This window comes from Macaca fascicularis, chromosome 2, assembly GCF_037993035.2.
Source record: "Macaca fascicularis isolate 582-1 chromosome 2, T2T-MFA8v1.1".
NCBI classification, from domain to species: domain Eukaryota; kingdom Metazoa; phylum Chordata; class Mammalia; order Primates; family Cercopithecidae; genus Macaca; species Macaca fascicularis.
The window spans coordinates 2,482,681-2,499,344 of record NC_088376.1 but is presented as its reverse complement, the minus strand read 5'-3'; the positions used below and the strand labels follow the sequence as shown (position 1 = coordinate 2,499,344).

Sequence of the window (16,664 nt, the reverse complement as noted above, 5' to 3'; positions counted from 1 at the left end):
GCATATTCAGTAGCAGCCATACTTCAAGTACCCATACGGCCTTTCTGTTTTTCACTTGTAGTACAGGACTCAATGAATTACATGAAAAATGCAACACTTAATTATAAAACAGGTATGTTGGATGATTTTGTCTGACTGTAGAGTAAGTGTTCTGAGCACATTTAAGGTAATCTAGGCTAAGCTATGATGTTTAGTAGGGTAGGTATATTAAACGCATTTTCAATTTATAGTATTTTCAACTTGGGTTTATTGGGACGTAACTCCCATCATAAGTCAAGGAGCATCTGTATATGAGTAAATAAGTGGATAGAAGGGAACACTTTGGACTGTCTACTAATCAAGGTAGAAGAAATGATTAGAAAATATTGAAAACTGCATGGTAATAATTGTTTCAGGCAAAAACCATCAGTGTATTCTAAAATTAGTGAACATTTGATGAAAAATGGGATATCTATATAGTCTCAAAGTGTCCTCCCCCAAAATACTTATCAGTTACAAAGGCAAAAGTAATAATTTTACAGTGGAGAAACCTAGCAGATAAAACCTTAAACAAGTGATCAAAATTAGCATCACTACCAGTGGGACAAATAGATATAATATCACCTCCCAGATATGATGGACTGAGAAGGACACACATTATATCTGTGGTATTCCTGCCAAAAATGTGTAACCTGCCATCCGAGAGTGAGGAAACACACAAACCCAGGTTGAGGCATATTCTATGACATAATATTTTATACTCTTCAAAAACATCAAGATCAAGAAAGACCAAGACTGAGGAATTGTGTCAGATTGATGGAGACTAAGGAGGCTTTACAGCTAACCACAGTGTGTGATCCTATGATCCTGAATTGGATCCTGGACCAGGAAATTTTTTTTTTCTTTTCCAATAAGGAACATTAGATGGCCACTTGGAATCATATTGTGATTATATAAGAGATGCCATTGTTTTTAAGAAATATGAGGTAAAGGAGCATTATGCAGTTTTTTCTCAAACTATTATGTACATACATAGAAAGAGCTAAAGCAAACATAGAATATTAATATTTCAGTATCAAGTTACTAAAATGTTTAAGCGATAATGTAAAATATTTATATCTGATAAAAGATAATGGATACATAGTGTCTGTTATTTACTTTTCTATATGTTTGGAGTATTTTACAGTATTAAATTTGTTATTTTAAGTGTGCCCACCAAATTGAAATTATCATGTATTGACTTGGACTCAAGTCCTTGGGTTAGAAGTTGCATTATGGGGCCAAGTGTGGTGGCTCACACCTATAATCCGAGCACTTTGGGAGGCCGAGGTGGGTGGATCACTTGAGGTCGCAAATTTGAGACCAGCCTGACCAACATGGTGAAACCCCATCTGTACAAAAAACACAAAAATTAGCTGGGTGTGGTGGCGCACACCTGTTATTCCAGCTACTGGGGAGGCTGAAGCAGGAGAATTACTCGAACCCAAGAAGCGGAAGTTGGAATAAGCCGAGATCGTGCCACTGCACTCAAGTCTGGGTGACAGAACAAGACTTCGTCTCAAAAACAAACAAAAAACTGAAGTTGCGTTATGGGGGAGGGCCTGATTTCAAATGCATTAGAAGCAAATCTGTCATAAATAATAACTACTACTCTGCTTACCATGGAAATGCCCATCTGTATTAAAAACCTAAGTATCCTTTGTCAGTGAGTTTAAGCCTGTCAGAAAAGTTGTCATTTAAATCCAGAATTGGGTCCCATATGCTAGTTTATGAGTTTTTGTCTGTCCCTAGTAAAATGAGAAATAGAAGGATTGAGTAGTGGTAATGAGGTTTCACACATTTGTTTATTTAAAAGGTTTGCCCTTACTCTAGGATTTTTTATCTTTTATGAAATGATAGCTATGGGGAGATGGTAGTTTGGGGTCTTTATGAATACTTTTTCTTGGCAGAATGAAAAATAGGAACCTGGGCCTGGCACAGTGGCTCATGCCTATAATCCCAGCACTTCCAGAGGCTGCGGTGAGAGGATCACTTGAGCCCCAGGAGTTCAAGACCAGCCTAGACAACAGAACAAGACCCCGTCTCTTAAATTTAAAAAAAAGAAAAGGGAGGGGGGGAGCTCTGGTTTTCACCATTTTGAGAAATTACTGATCTGTGAAAACTAGGAACTGTATTTGTTTGAAAATGGCAAATTATGCATAATCATTTCATTTCCTATCAAGTTTGCTGAGAGAAGTGACAAGTTTGCTTAAAGTGAACAAGGATCCAGACATACCACGATTTAGACTCTGGGCCTGTGGGAAATGTACCTTTGATATTACTGAGAATATTTGGTTCACTTGTTTTTTTTTCTTTGTTCCTTTTATTTTAGGGCAAACACTGTATCCTTGATGTGTCTGGAAATGCTATAAAGAGATTACAGATTGCACAGCTTTACCCTATCTCCATTTTTATTAAACCCAAATCCATGGAAAATATCATGTAAGTGTAAATGCCTGAGGCATAGCCTCTGTGTACAAATTCAGTCACTGTAGGGTAATTTATTTACTCTCCCTGCATCTCAGTTTCTATATCTATAAAACTGAGATATAGTAGTATGTATATTCACCTCAGATTATGTGGTGAGGATTAAATAAGCACTATGGGTTTTAAATTGTCATTGTAATCATCATCATTAATATTACTAAAGTTATAAGGTAACGTGTTAGAACTTTAAATAGCTCCATGTGGCTAGTGGCTACTGAAGTATGCAGCACAGCTCTCAGGTAACCATTAAGAGAATAGAAGAATGTGTAACCATTATGTAATACTTTTGGGGGACAAAAAAATAGAATCTAAGTAAAAATTAAGAAAGAGCAAATAGAAACAAACATAGAACATAGAACAAGAACAAACATAGAACATAGAACAAACATAGAACATAGAACAAGTGAGGCAAAACCATATAAATAGTAAGATGGTATAAACTAGGCAAATATTAGACTACCGGACTAAATGTTCCAATTAAAAGACAAGGATTGTCAGAATGGGTGAAGAAAAAAGTAAATTATATGTTGCTTTCATCAGACGCACCTTAAAAATTAGGCTATGGGAAAGTAAGAGAATAGAAAAAGCTATACCATGCTAAACTAGGCCGATTTTTATATTGCTGACGAAGTATACTTTAAGGCAAGAAGTACTACTGGCCTTAAGAGTGACATTTCATAAAAGTAAAAGATTCACTCCAGCAGGAGGATCTGTTCATACATTTGTGTGCACTTAATAGCATTCTCAAAACATAAAAAGTACAAATTGACAGCTTCATAGGGGCGAAAAGGTAATTCCAAAATCATCGAGAAGGAACCTAACATACCTGTGAGGAAGCAATTAAATAAGAAAACAAATATAAAAAATCAGTGAAGGCACAGAATAACACAAATTAAAAACTTTACCTACTTGACATATGTTAAACACTGCACTCACCATCTGCAGAATACACATGGATTTCCAGTGTACATGAAACAATTACCAAAACTCATCATTTGCTGGATTACAAATTTCAAATGATAGAAAACAAATACTTTCTGACTATAATGCAATTTAAATGGAAACCAATAACTAAAAGATAACTAGAAAATTCTCATATATTTGGAAATTAAGCATTATACTTCTGAGTGAGTCAAAGAAGAAATCACAGAATAAATTAATGTTTTGAACTAAATAGTAATGAATTGCCAAGTAATGAGTTTGGAGGCTTTCATAGCTTTGTTGAAGGAATACACACAGCTTTAAATGTTAGGAAAGAATGTTGAAAATCAAATATTAGGAAAGTTGAAAATCTAAGATTTTGAGAAATTGAAAAAATATCAGTCAAACTCAGAATTATAGAAGGTGGGGCACAGTGGCCAGCCCCTATAATCCCAACACTTCAGGAGGCCTAGGTGGGCGGATTGCTTGAGTTCAGGAGTTCAAGACCAGCCTGAGCAACATGGTGAGACTCTGTCTCTACTAAAAATACAAAAAAATAGCCAGGCATGGTGGTGTGCGCCTGTCGTCCCAGCTACTTGGGAGGCTGAGATGGGGGGATTGCTTGAGCACAGGGAGTGGAGGTTGCAGCGAGCCAAGATCATGCCATCGCACTCCAGCCTGGTGACAGAGCAAGACCCTGTCCCAAGTCAAAAAAAGAAGAAAACAGTATTAAAAAAAATTTAAAAATAAAAAATACGGCAGAGCAGAAATTAATGAAATAGAAAACAAACATAAAAGAGGATCAACAAAGCCAAAAGTGTTCTCTTTGAAAAGACAGTAAACCACTAGGAGTGATCAAGAAAAGAAAGAAGGCACATCAATATGAATATCAGGCATGAAAAAGAGGATATGACTCCACATGCAGCAGACATCAGGGAGATTGACAGAGGCAGCCCAACAGGAAAAAAGACAAAGGGCTTGGACACATCGCAAAAGAGAACCTCCAAATAATAAGCATGTGAGATAGTGCCCAATTAATTATGGAAATACAAGTTAAACCCTGATGTCTTATACTACCACCCACATACCAGAATAGTTAAAATGAAAAAGACAGAAAATATTTAATGCCGGCAAGGATGTGGAGCAACTGAAACTCATAACAGTGTTAGGGGTGCAAATTGGTGCATCTTCATTGGTAAACTGTTTATAGTATCATAATGTCTCCTAAAGCTGAACATACACATTAGTTATGACCTAGAAGTCATATTCTTAGATACACACTCAACAGAAATGCTTACATGTGTTTACAAAGACATGTACAAGAGTGATGACAGTACTGTTCAAGTAGTCAGCAGCTGTCAGGTGCAGTAGCTCACACCTGTAATCCCAACACTTTGGGAGCCCAAGACAGAAGGATTCCTTGAGGTCAGGAGTTGGAGACCAGCCTGAGCAACATAGCACGACCCTGTCTCTACAAAAAACTTTAAAAGTAGCTGGATGTGATGGTGCATTCCTATAATCCCAGCTACTCAGGAGGCTGAAGCAGGAGGATCCCTTGAGCCCAGGAGTTCGATTGAGGCTGTAGTGAGCTATGCTTGCACCACTGCACTCCAGCCTTGGTGACAGAGTGAGACCCTGTCTTTAAAAAAAAAAAAAAAAAAAACAAAGAGTCAAATACTGTCAGCAGTAGAATATGTAAATAAATTATGACATATTCACAACGAAACATTGTATGATAACGAGTGAGAGTGAGCAATCTCCCGCCACATACAAAAGTATGGAAGAATCTCACAAGTACGATTTGAGTTAAAAACAAAAACCTCGACCTAAAGATATACATACTCTATGATTCCAAATTTAGTAATTGCTTGTAGAAGTCAAACAGAGGTTACCCTGTGAGAAGGGGCTGGTGACTAGAGTGAGCACACCCCGATTCTGGGGTACTAGTGATGTTCTGTGTCTTGACCTAAGTACACAGGTACATGTAAATTTGTGAAAATGTAACAAGCTGAATGATACGATTTTTCTGATATTGCTCATCTGTGTTTGAAACATATACTTCAGAAAATGTTAAGGAAAAAATAGAAAGGGAAAAGAGAAATAGAAAACCTAAATAATCTAGTACTTATTAAAGACTTGAACCGATCATAAAAAACCTTTCCACAAATTAAATACTAAGCCTAGAGGACTTACTAAATTCTACCAAAAGCTAAGAAGCTATGTCAATTGTATACAAACTCTTCAACTAATTTATGAGCATTAATTTGATACCCAAAGCTGGAAAGGACTATATAGGAAAGGAAAATGATAAAGCCAGTCTTAATTATGACTATAGATGCAAGAACCCTTACCAAAATAGGAGCAAATTGAATCAAACAATTTTTTTAATGAGGCAAAATATAACAACCAAGTTGGGTATGTTCCTGGTATGCAACACTGCTTTAACATTTAAAAACTAATCAATTACGGAGCTAGAGGGAAGATGGAAGAGTAGGAAGCTCTGAGAATCTGTCTCCCCACCCAGACAACAACTGCACTGGCAGAATCTGTCTGATGTCACTGTTTTGGAACTCTGTTCACCATTTTTACCAGTTTTGGAACTCTGAAGTCTGTTGAAGGCTCATAACTTCCAGGGAAAGGTTTGAAAGGTTAATTTCAGCTCTTAACATGGTAGCAACTACCTGTTCCTCTACCCTCAGCCCCATAGCATGTAGCCATGCACACATTTTCAAGCGGCTTTGCATAGGGTTTGTGGGAGCCAGTGTGGACAATAAGGATTCTGTCCTCCAAATAGCAGGGATCTTTGCTGTGATAGCTAATTACTGCTTCTGATCATGGAGGTGTGGCCATACAGCCATAAAGTGAGCCATTGTTGCAGACCCCACTGCCACTGTTACAAGCCTGGAAGCACTGGAGGCTGAAGTGACTTTTAAAGATTTAAAGGGCCATTGCCTTCAGTGGTGATTAGTGAGGAGAGAGAAAGAAAAACAAAATCAAATGAAAACAAAGGGCTAGTGCCTCCCCCTTCCACCCGCACCACACGCACGCACACACACACACGCACACACACACACACACACACACACACCTTTTTTCTTGCCCCCGTTTTGGGGGCCAGACCTGGACATTCAAAAGTAACCACGTATGTGAGGGGAGATTTTCATATCCATGGAAAATCACAGGCTTAGAAAATACCTGAAAAGACTGGCTGATTCCTGGTACAGAAACACCTTGTAACAGTAAACAATAAAATTAAATTTTAAATAAAACAGCAAACCCTAGGAAAGGAAAAGAATGTGATCTCCAGAGTTACCACATTGTAAGAGTTAAAGGTGCAGTTTCCAACAAAAAATCACAAGACATACAAAGAAACAGGAAAATATAGCCCATTCAAAGGAAAAATAAACTATCCCTGCAGAAGACTATCCTTGAGAAAGAGTTAGACTTAGACTGTAAAACAAGATGCTAAATGAGCTAAAAGACATGGACAAAGTCTCAAGAAAATGATAGGCCCAGCGCAGTGGCTCATGCCTGTAACCCCAGCACTTTGGGAGGCCGAGGCAGGCAGAACACCTGAGGTCAGGAGTTTGAGACCAGCGTGGGCAACGTAGTGAAACCCCATCTCTACTAAAAATACAAAAATTAGCTGGGCGTGGTGGTAGGCATCTGTAATCCCAGCTACTTGGGAGGCTGAGGCGCGAGACTTGCTTGAACCCAGGAGGCGGAGGTTGCGGTGAGTGGAGACCACACCATTGCACCCCAGCCTGGGCAACAAGAGCAAAACTCCGTCTCAGAAAAATAAAAATGAACAAAAATTAGCTGGCCATGGTGGCACGAGCCTCTGGTCCCAGCTGCATGCGAAGCTGAGGTGGGAGGTTCTCTTGAGCCTGGGAGGTCAAGGCTGCAGTGAGCCAAGATCATGCCACTGCACTTCAGCCTGAGCAACAGAGGGAGACCTTGTCTCCAAAAAGACAAAGGAAAAAAAGATGAAAAAGATACGTGAACAAAATGGAAATATCAACAAAGAAATAAAAAACGTAAAAAGAAACCAAAAGGAAATTCTGGAACTAAAAATAACTGAAATGGAAAATTCACTACAGGAATTCAGGGAGATTTGAGCAGACAGAAGAGAGAGTCAACAAATTTAACTTGAAGATACAACAATGGAAATTATTTAGTCTGAGAAACAGAAATGATTGAAGAAAAGGGCCTATAAGACACCATCAAGCAGTCAACTCACATTGTGGGGGTCCTGGAGGAGAACAGAGAGGGGAAGGGCAGAGAGATTGAAGAAATAATGGCCAAAAACATCCCACGTTTGATGAAAGACACGAATATAATCCAAGAAAATCAAGGAACTCAAAGCAGGATAAACTTAGATACCCACACGGAGGCACATTCTAATCAAACTGTCAGAATATGGAGAGAATCTTGAAAGCAGCAACTTATCACACACAGGGGATTTCCCAATAAGATTATCAGTCGATGTTTCTGTTTGTTTTTTGAGACAAGGTCTCTGTTTGTCACCCAGGCTGGAGTGCAGTGGCTTACTGCTTACACAGGTTACTGCTGCCTTAACTTCCTGGGCTCAGGCAGCCGCTCACCTCAGCCTCCCTAGTAGCTGGGGCTGCAGACGTGCACCACCACGCCTGGCTAATTTTTGTATTTTTTATGGAGACAGAGTTTTGCCGTGTTTCCCAGGCTGGTCTCAAACTCCTGAGCGCAAGTGATCCACCCACCTCAGCCTTCCAAAGTGCTGGGATTATAGGTGTAAGTAAATATCCACCAGGCCCAGCCATCAGCAGATTTTTTTTTTTTTTTTTTTTGGAGACAGGGTCTACTCTGTCTCCCAGGTTGGAGTACAGTGGCACAGTCTCAGCTCACTGCAACCTCTGCCTCCTGGGTTCAAGTGATTCTCCTGCCTCAGCCTCCTTAGTAGCTGGGATTACAGGCACCCGCCACTGAGTCCTGCTAATTTTTGTATTTTTAGTAGTGACGGGGTTTCACCATGTTGGCCAGGCTGGTCCCAAACTCCTGACGTCAGGTGATCCACCCGCCTCAGCCTCCCAAAGTGCTGGGATTACAGGCATGAGCCACCATGCCCTGCCAGCAGATATTTTATCCAAAACTTTGGAGGCCAGAAAACAGTGGGTTCAAAACACTGAAAAAAAAAAAAATTTTAACTGTCAACAAGGAATCCTGTATCTGGCAAAACTATTCTTCAAAAATGAGGGAGAAATTAACACTCACCCAGATAAAAACTGAAAGAGTTCATTACCTGTAGTTCTACCTTACAAGAAATGCTGAAGATAATTTTTTAGGGTGGGATGAAAGAATACTAGACAGTAACTCTACAAAATACCAAAGCAAACATCATAATTAATGGCAAAATATTGAAGGCTTTCCTTTAAGTTGGGAATGAACTCTCATATACTCATCATCCAGCTGCAGCCATAATTATCCGCTTATGACCAGTCTTGTTTCTCTCCACTCACACCTACCTCCTTACACCTTCATTCCAGATTATTTTGAAACAAGTCTCAGACATTTCTATCATTTTGTCTGTGTAAATCACTGTGTATTTGTATTTCTTCAGTTTGTTGGAATAAAATTTTAAATAACATCTATTCGTGGCAGTTGGTTAAGTTGTTTAACCTATATATTCTCTCTCCACATCTCTCTTTTATGCCCCACCCCACCCCCGCACCACCTCCCGTTTATTTGTGATAGAACCCAGGTCATTTCTTGTGCAGAGATTTCCCCACACTGTATTTTCTGATTACCTTCTCATGGGGTTATTTATATGGATGTTTGTCCCCTTATTTTCTGTAAACTGATACGTAGATCTCTAAGTCATTTTAATATGAAATTTTCATCAAAGTCAAAAGTGTCATAAATGAATAGGTGTTTTGGCTACACTGAGCTGATGCAGAATTTGTTAAAACCCTCTGTCATTCCAAGTGTATAGCAGCATATTCAGTAACGAAATCTAGTTTTTATTGTTTTTATTTTCATTTATTTATTTATTTATTTTGTTGTTGTTGTTGAGACAGAGTCTCTGTCACCCAGGCTGGAGTGCAGTGGCATGATCTCAGCTCACTGCAACCTCTGCCTCCCGGGTTCAAGTGATTCTCCTGCCTCAGCCTCCCGAGTAGCTGGGACTACAAGCATGCGCGACCACTCCCACCTAATTTTTATATTTTTGGTAGAGACAAGGTTTCGTCTTGTTGGCCAGGCTGGTCCTGAACTCCTGACCTCAGGTGATCCACCTGCCTCGGCCTCCCAAAGTGCTGGGATTACTGGTGTAAGCCACCATGCCCAGTCTATTATTTTTATTTTTTAAAAATCCCAAAAACAGGCTGGGCTCAGTGGTTCACACCTGTAATCCCAGCACTTTGGGAGACTGAGGTTAGCAGACCACCTGAGGTCAGGAGTTTGGGACTAGCCTGCCCAACTATGAAACCCCATCTCTACTAAAAATATAAAAATTAGCCCGGCATAGTGGCGCATGCCTGTGATCCAGCTACTTGAGAGATGGAGGCAGGAGAATCGCTTAAACCCAGGAGGCGGAGGTTGCAGTGAGCCGAGATCACGCCACTGCACTCCAGCCTGGGTGACAGAGTGAGACCCTGTCTCAAAAAAAATAAAATAAAATCCCAGAAATGGCCAGAATGACTCAAGTTTTTAATGACATTCATATTTTCAACAGAGTTCAACTTTTCATGATTTTCTATTTTATATCTTCTCTCCTTTGTCATCTTTTTTTAAAAAGTATTACACTGTGGTAATTATCAATTTCTGTATTTATTTGCATAGGGAAATGAATAAGCGTCTAACAGAAGAACAAGCCAGAAAAACGTTTGAGAGAGCCATGAAACTGGAACAGGAGTTTACTGAACATTTCACAGGTTGGAACCACATTGTAACAGTCCTCTTTAAGATAGAATTTTGCTCTGAAGCCATGTGAACTGACCCATGCAAGTGGATTTTGAACTGTGCCTGCATCTACCAGTAGTAACTAGTACTGTCATTTTCAGAACAAACCCTTAAGATCAGTGGTTTTGTCCTGTGGGAAATTCATCTAGCCTAGGCAGTGGTGCTGGGGAATCTTTTTTGGAGATGGAGTTTTGCTCTGTCGCCCAAGCAGAGTGCAGTGGTGTGACTCGGCTCCCTGCAACCTCTGCCTCCCAGGCTCAAGTGATTCTCCTGCCTTAGCCTCCTGAGTAGCTGGGACTACAGGCATGCACCACCATGCCTGGCTAATTTTGTATTTTAAGTAGAGACAGGGTTTCACCATGTTGGCCAGGCTCGTCTTGAACTCCTGACCTCAGGTGACCCACCTGCCTCAGCCCCCCAAAGTGCTGGGATTACAGGAGTGAACCACCATGCCCTGCCAGGAATCTTGAGATTCAATGTTTCTTAGGTTATTGATTAGAACAGCAAAAACAGGAATAATTCATACTTGACCAGGGAAAAAGAGATTTAGATTTCATTTATTCTATGAAACTCATGATTTTTCTCTTATCCTTTATAAATTTTGATCCATTTTCTCTAGCCATGTTGAGGTATAATTGACAAAATGTATATATATTCACGGCATATAATGTGATGTGATAAACGTATACATTGTAAATTGATTAACACAATCAAGTTAACATGTCTTTCACCATACAGTTACCATTTTGTGTGTGTAGGGAAGATGCTTAATACTCTTTATTAACAATAGTCACTATTGCTGTAGATTAGATCCCCAGAATTTACTCATCTTATAACTGAAAGTTTGTACCCTTTCACCAACATCTCCCCATTTCTTCTACTCTGCAGTCCCTGGAAACCACCTGTGTTTCAATGAGTTCTACTTTTTTAGATTCCACGTAGAAATGAAATACAGTATTTGCTTTGCTGTGTCTGGCTTATTTCATGTAGCATCAGGTCCTCCACATTCACTCATGTTGGTTGTTGCAGATGATAGGATTTTCATTTTTATGGCCTAATAAAATATTCCATTGTTGTATATATACCATATACATACATACATATATAGATACGTGTATTTGTTGTTTCTTGTTGTTAGTTTTTTCTTTTTTTGTTGTTTTTTTTTTGTTTGTTTTTGAGACGGAGTCTAGTTCTGTCGCCCAGGCTAGAGTGCAGTGGCGCAATCTCAGCTCACTGCAAGCTCCACCTCCCGGGTTCACACCATTCTCCTGGCGCAGCCTCCTGAGTAGCTGGGACCACAGTCGCCCACCACCACGCCCGGCTAATTTTTTGTATTTTTAGTAGAGACGGGGTTTCACTGTGATCTCGATCTCCTGACCTCGTGATCCGCCCGCCTCGGCCTCCCAAAGTGCTGGGATTACAGGCGTGAGCCACCGCGCCCGGCTTCTCTTTTTTTTTTTTTGAGACAGAGTCTCACTCTGTTGCCCAGGCTGGAGTGCAGTGGCGCGATCTTGGCTCATTGCAAGCTCCGCCCCCCGGGTTCACGGCATTCTCCTGCCTCAGCCTCCCGAGTGACTGGGACTACAGGCGCCGCCACCACGCCCTGCTAATTTTTTGTATTTGTTAGTAGAGACGGGGTTTCACTGTGTTAGCCAGGATGGTCTCGACTCCTGACCTCGTGATCCACCTGCCTCAGCCTCCCCAAGTGCTGGGATTGCAGGCATGAGCCACCACGCCCGGCCTGTTTTTGGTTTTTTTGTTCATTTCTGAGACAGGGTCTTGTTCTTGCCCAGGCTGGAGTACAGTGCCGTGATCATGGCTCACCGCAGCCTCAACCTCCTGGGCTCAAGCAATTCTCCCTCTTCAGCTTCCTTAGTAGCCGGGACTACAGGCGTGCAGCACCACACCTGGCTAATTTTTTATTTGTAGAGACAGGGTCTCACTATGTTGCTTAGGCTGGTCTCAAACTCTTAGGCTCAAGCAATTGTCCTTCCTCAGCCTCCCAGAGTGCTTGGATTATAGGTGCACTGCACCTGGCCTACAATACTTTCTTTATTCATTCAACTTTTTTTTTTTTTTTTTTTTTTTTTTTTGAGATGGAGTTTTGCTCTTGCTGCTCAGGCTGGAGTGCAGTGGCGTGATCTCAGCTCACCACAACCTCCCAGGTTCAAGCAATTCTCCTGCCTCAGCCTCCTGAGTAGCTGGGATTACAGGCATGTGCTACCACGCCTGGCTAATTTTGTATTTTTAGTAGAGACAGGGTTTCACCATGTTGGTCAGGCTGGTCTCAAACTCCTGACCTCAGGTGATCTGCCCGCCTCGGCCTCCCAAAGTGCTGGGATTACAGGCGTGAGCCACCGGGCCTGGCTCATTCATCTTTTGAGAGACTCTTAGGTTATTTTCCTATCTTGGCTATTGTTGATTATGTTGCAGTGGACATAGGACTGCAGATTTCTCTTCAACATACCCATTTCTTTTCCTTTGGGTTTGTTGTTGTTGGCTTTTTGTTTGTTTGTTTTTATTGTTTTGTTTTGAGACAGTCTTGCTCTGTTGCCCAGGCTGGAATGCAGTGGTGTGATCTCGGCTCACTGCAACTGTCGCGTCCTGGGTTCAGCTGATTCTCCTGCCTTAGCCTCCCAAGTAGTGGGGACTAGAGGCACATGCCACCACACCCAGCTAATTTTTGTATTTTTAGTAGAGACAGGGTTGGCCAGGCTGGTCTCAAACTCCTGACCTCAAGTGATCCGCCTGCCTCAGCCTCCCAAAGTGCTGGAATTACAGGCGTGAGCCACCACGCCTGGCCCAATTTCCTTTCCTTTGGATATATATACCCAGTAGTGGGATTGCTAGGTCATATAATAGTTCAGTCTTTAATTTTTTGAGGTGACCGGGCACGGTGGCTCATGCCTGTAATCCCAGCATTTTGGGAGGTCAAGGTGGGCGGATCACCTGAGGTTGGGAGTCCGAGACCAGCCTGACCAACATGGAGAAACCCCCATCTCTACTAAAAATACAAAATTAGCCAGGTGTGGTGGTGCATGCTTGTAATGCCAACTACTTGGCAGGCTGGGGCAGGAGAATTGCTTGAACCCAGGAGGCGGAGGTTGCGGTGAGCCGAGATCACGCCATTTTACTCCAACCTAGGCAACAAGAGCGAAACTCCGTCTCAAAAAAAAAAAATTTTTTTTCGAGAAATGTCCACACTGTTTTCTATGATGGCTTTACTCATTTACATTCTATGATGGCTTTACTCATTTACATTCTATGATGGCTTTACTCATTTACATTCTATGATGGCTTTACTCATTTACATTCCACCAACAGTGTACGGGGTTCCCTTTTCTCCATGCCATTGCCTACTTGTTATCTCTTATCTTTTTGATAACAGCCATCCAACCAGGTCTAAGGGGATATTTCATTATGGGGGGTGTGTGTGTGTGTGTGTGTGTATGTGTGTGTGTGTCAGTCTTGCTGTGTCACCCAGGCTGTGGTGTGTGTGTGTGTGTGTGTGTGTGTGTGTGTGTGTGTGTCAGTCTTGCTGTGTCACCCAGGCTGTGGTGTGTGTGTGTGTGTGTGTGTGTGTGTCAGTCTTGCTGTGTCACCCAGGCTGTGGTGTGTGTGTGTGTGTGTGTGTGTGTCAGTCTTGCTGTGTCACCCAGGCTGTGGCATGATCTCAGCTCACTGCAACCTCTGCCTCCTGGGTTCAAGTGATTCTCGTGCCTCAGCCTCCTGAATAGCTGGGATTACAGGCACGCACCACCACACTCGGCTAATTTTTGTGTTTTTAGTAGAGACAGGGTTTTGCCATGTTGGCCAGCCTGGTCTCGAACTCCTGGCCTCAAGTATCCACCCACCTCAGCCTCCCAAAGTGTTAGGATGGCAGGCGTGAGCCGCTGCGCCCGGCCTCATGATTTTGATTTCTATTCCTCTGATGACTAAAGAGGTTGAGCACTTTTACTGATACCTGTTGGCCATCTGTATGTCTTCTTTGGATAAATATCTATTCCAGTCCTTTGCCCGTTTTTAAAATGGATTGTTTGGTATTTTGCTAATGAGTTTCTTATATATTTTGGATATTAACCCCTTATCAACTGCATGGTTTAGAAATATTTTCTCCTCTTCCATAGGTTGCCTTTTCGTTTTGTTGATTGTTCCTTTGCTGTGTAGATTTTTTATTTGATGTCCCACTTGATGATTTTTTTATTTTGCTGCTTGTACTTTCCAAAAATCATCCAAGACCAGTGTCAAGGAGCTTTTTTCCCTGTTTTCTTCTAGGAGTTTTATGGTTTCTGCTTTTACATTTAAGTATTTAATCTATTTCAAGTTAATTTTGTGTAAGATAAGGGTTTAATTTCATTCTCTTGCATGTGGATATCCAGATTTTCCAACACCATGTATTTAAAACACTAGCCTTTCCCCATTGTGTGTTCTTGGCCCCTTGTCAAAGATTAGTTGCCCTTTGATCCGTTTTGAAATACTATTTGTTTAAAAAAAAAAAAAAGAGTAGGTAGCAATTCCCCAATATTCTTTTCTTACTCAGTTTGTCCTTTAACTGACTCCTCAAGTCTTTGGACATTTTTGTTGTTGTTACTTGTTTGTTTGAAATAATATCAGCCTAAATTTGACATTCACAGTGAGTATCAGTAAGGGTCATGGTTTTTGTAAGCCTTGTGCTTTCTTATTTTTTTCAAACTAATTTCAGACTTAAATAGAAGTTAGAAGAATAGTACAGGGAGTCTCATGTACCCTTCACCCAAATTCCTCAAGTGTTAACATTTTACCACATTTATAATTTTTTCTGAAGCACTTGAGGGTAAGTTTCAGGTAGATGCCCCTTTACTTCCAAATATTTCAGTGTGTATTTTCCAAAAAACAGGGATATGCCCTTATATAATCATAGTTTTATTACCAAAATCAGGAAATTTAATAATTATGTCTCATCTAACTATAGATCTTATTATTATTTCACTATTCTTCTAATCTCTTTAGAGCAAAATGGGAACAAAATGGTTTTTCTGTTCCAGTGCAAGATGCAGTTCAGGCTCACGTGTTCCAGTGAATTACACATCTTTAACGTTCTTTAATCTGAAATATTATCACATCTTTAACGTTCTTTAATCTGAAATAGTTCCCAAGTCTTGTCACTCATGACCTTGACTGACATTTTTTAAGAGTAAAAACTAGGGGGGTTTTTTGTTGTTTTTTCTGTTTCGTTTGTTTTGTTTTGTTTTTTGAGCCAGGGTCTCACTCTGTCGCCCAGGCTGGAGTGCAGTGGTGCAATCTCAGTTCACCGGAGCCTCCACCTCCCAGGCTCAAGTGATCCTCCTACCTCCGCCTCCCAAGGAGCTGGGACTACAGGCTGCAGCCAACATGCCTGGCTAATTTTTGTATTTTTTGTAGAGACAGGATTCCGCCATGTTGCCCAGGCTGGTCTGTAACTCCTCTGATCCGCCCACCTTCACCTTGGCCTCCCGCAGTGGTGGGATTACAGGCGTGAGCCACCGCACCTGGCCCAGGCTGGTCTGTGACTCCTCTGATCCGCCCACCTTCACCTTGGCCTCCCGTGGTGGTGGGATTACAGGCGTGAGCCACTGCACCTGGCCCAGGCTGGTCTGTAACTCCTCTGATCCGCCCACCTTCACCTTGGCCTCCCACAGTGGTGGATTACAGGCGTGAGCCACTGCACGTGGCCCAGGCTGGTCTGTAACTCCTCTGATCCGCCCACCTTCACCTTGGCCTCCCGCAGTGGTGGATTACAGGCGTGAGCCACTGCACCTGGCCCAGGCTGGTCTGTAACTCCTCTGATCCGCCCACCTTCACCTTGGCCTCCCGCAGTGGTGGATTACAGGCGTGAGCCACCGCACCTGGCCAGAGACCCACTCTTTTATAAAATGTCCTCCCTCAATTTGGATTTATCTGACGTTTTCTCATAATTAGATTTAGGTTGTGCATTTGGGGCAGGAATAGCAGTGAAGTAATGATGTATCCTCTGTGTGTCATACAAGGAGGTTTACGGTCTGCTTGTGCCGTTGCTTGTGATGCTAATTTTAATCACATGGTTAAGGTGTCTGCAGCCTTATGCTCTCCCAGTTTCTTCCCAAGGAGTATCCTGGTTTACTAACCATGCCATTCATGAATTTACAAAGTAAGCAAAATATATATTTCCCAAGTCAATTCCTGACTCTTTTCTCCTAAAATAAATCCTTGCGTGCTGTTGTCAACCTAAACTATGAAATGCTCTGGGATTCTGTCCTGTGCTGTTGGAGTGCATCAAGATGCCAAACCCACAAACCAAGTATTTT

The 16,664-nt window shown here is 41.5% G+C and overlaps 1 protein-coding gene across 46 annotated transcripts in view; it reads left to right on the top strand.

Moving 5' to 3' along the window:
• The window catches only part of DLG1 (discs large MAGUK scaffold protein 1), a 280,046-nt gene that overhangs the window by 260,177 nt on the left and 3,205 nt on the right, over positions 1-16,664 (top strand). For all 46 annotated transcript variants that reach the window (XR_012430538.1, XR_012430539.1, XR_012430542.1 and 43 more), the window contains 2 exons: positions 2,351-2,460; positions 10,243-10,334. Coding sequence is in view for 40 of the 46 variants with exons in the window: in XM_065539664.2 (XP_065395736.1) it covers positions 2,351-2,460; positions 10,243-10,334 (202 nt within the window). In the remaining 6 variants the exon portion in view is untranslated. The remainder of the gene's footprint in view (positions 1-2,350; positions 2,461-10,242; positions 10,335-16,664) is intronic.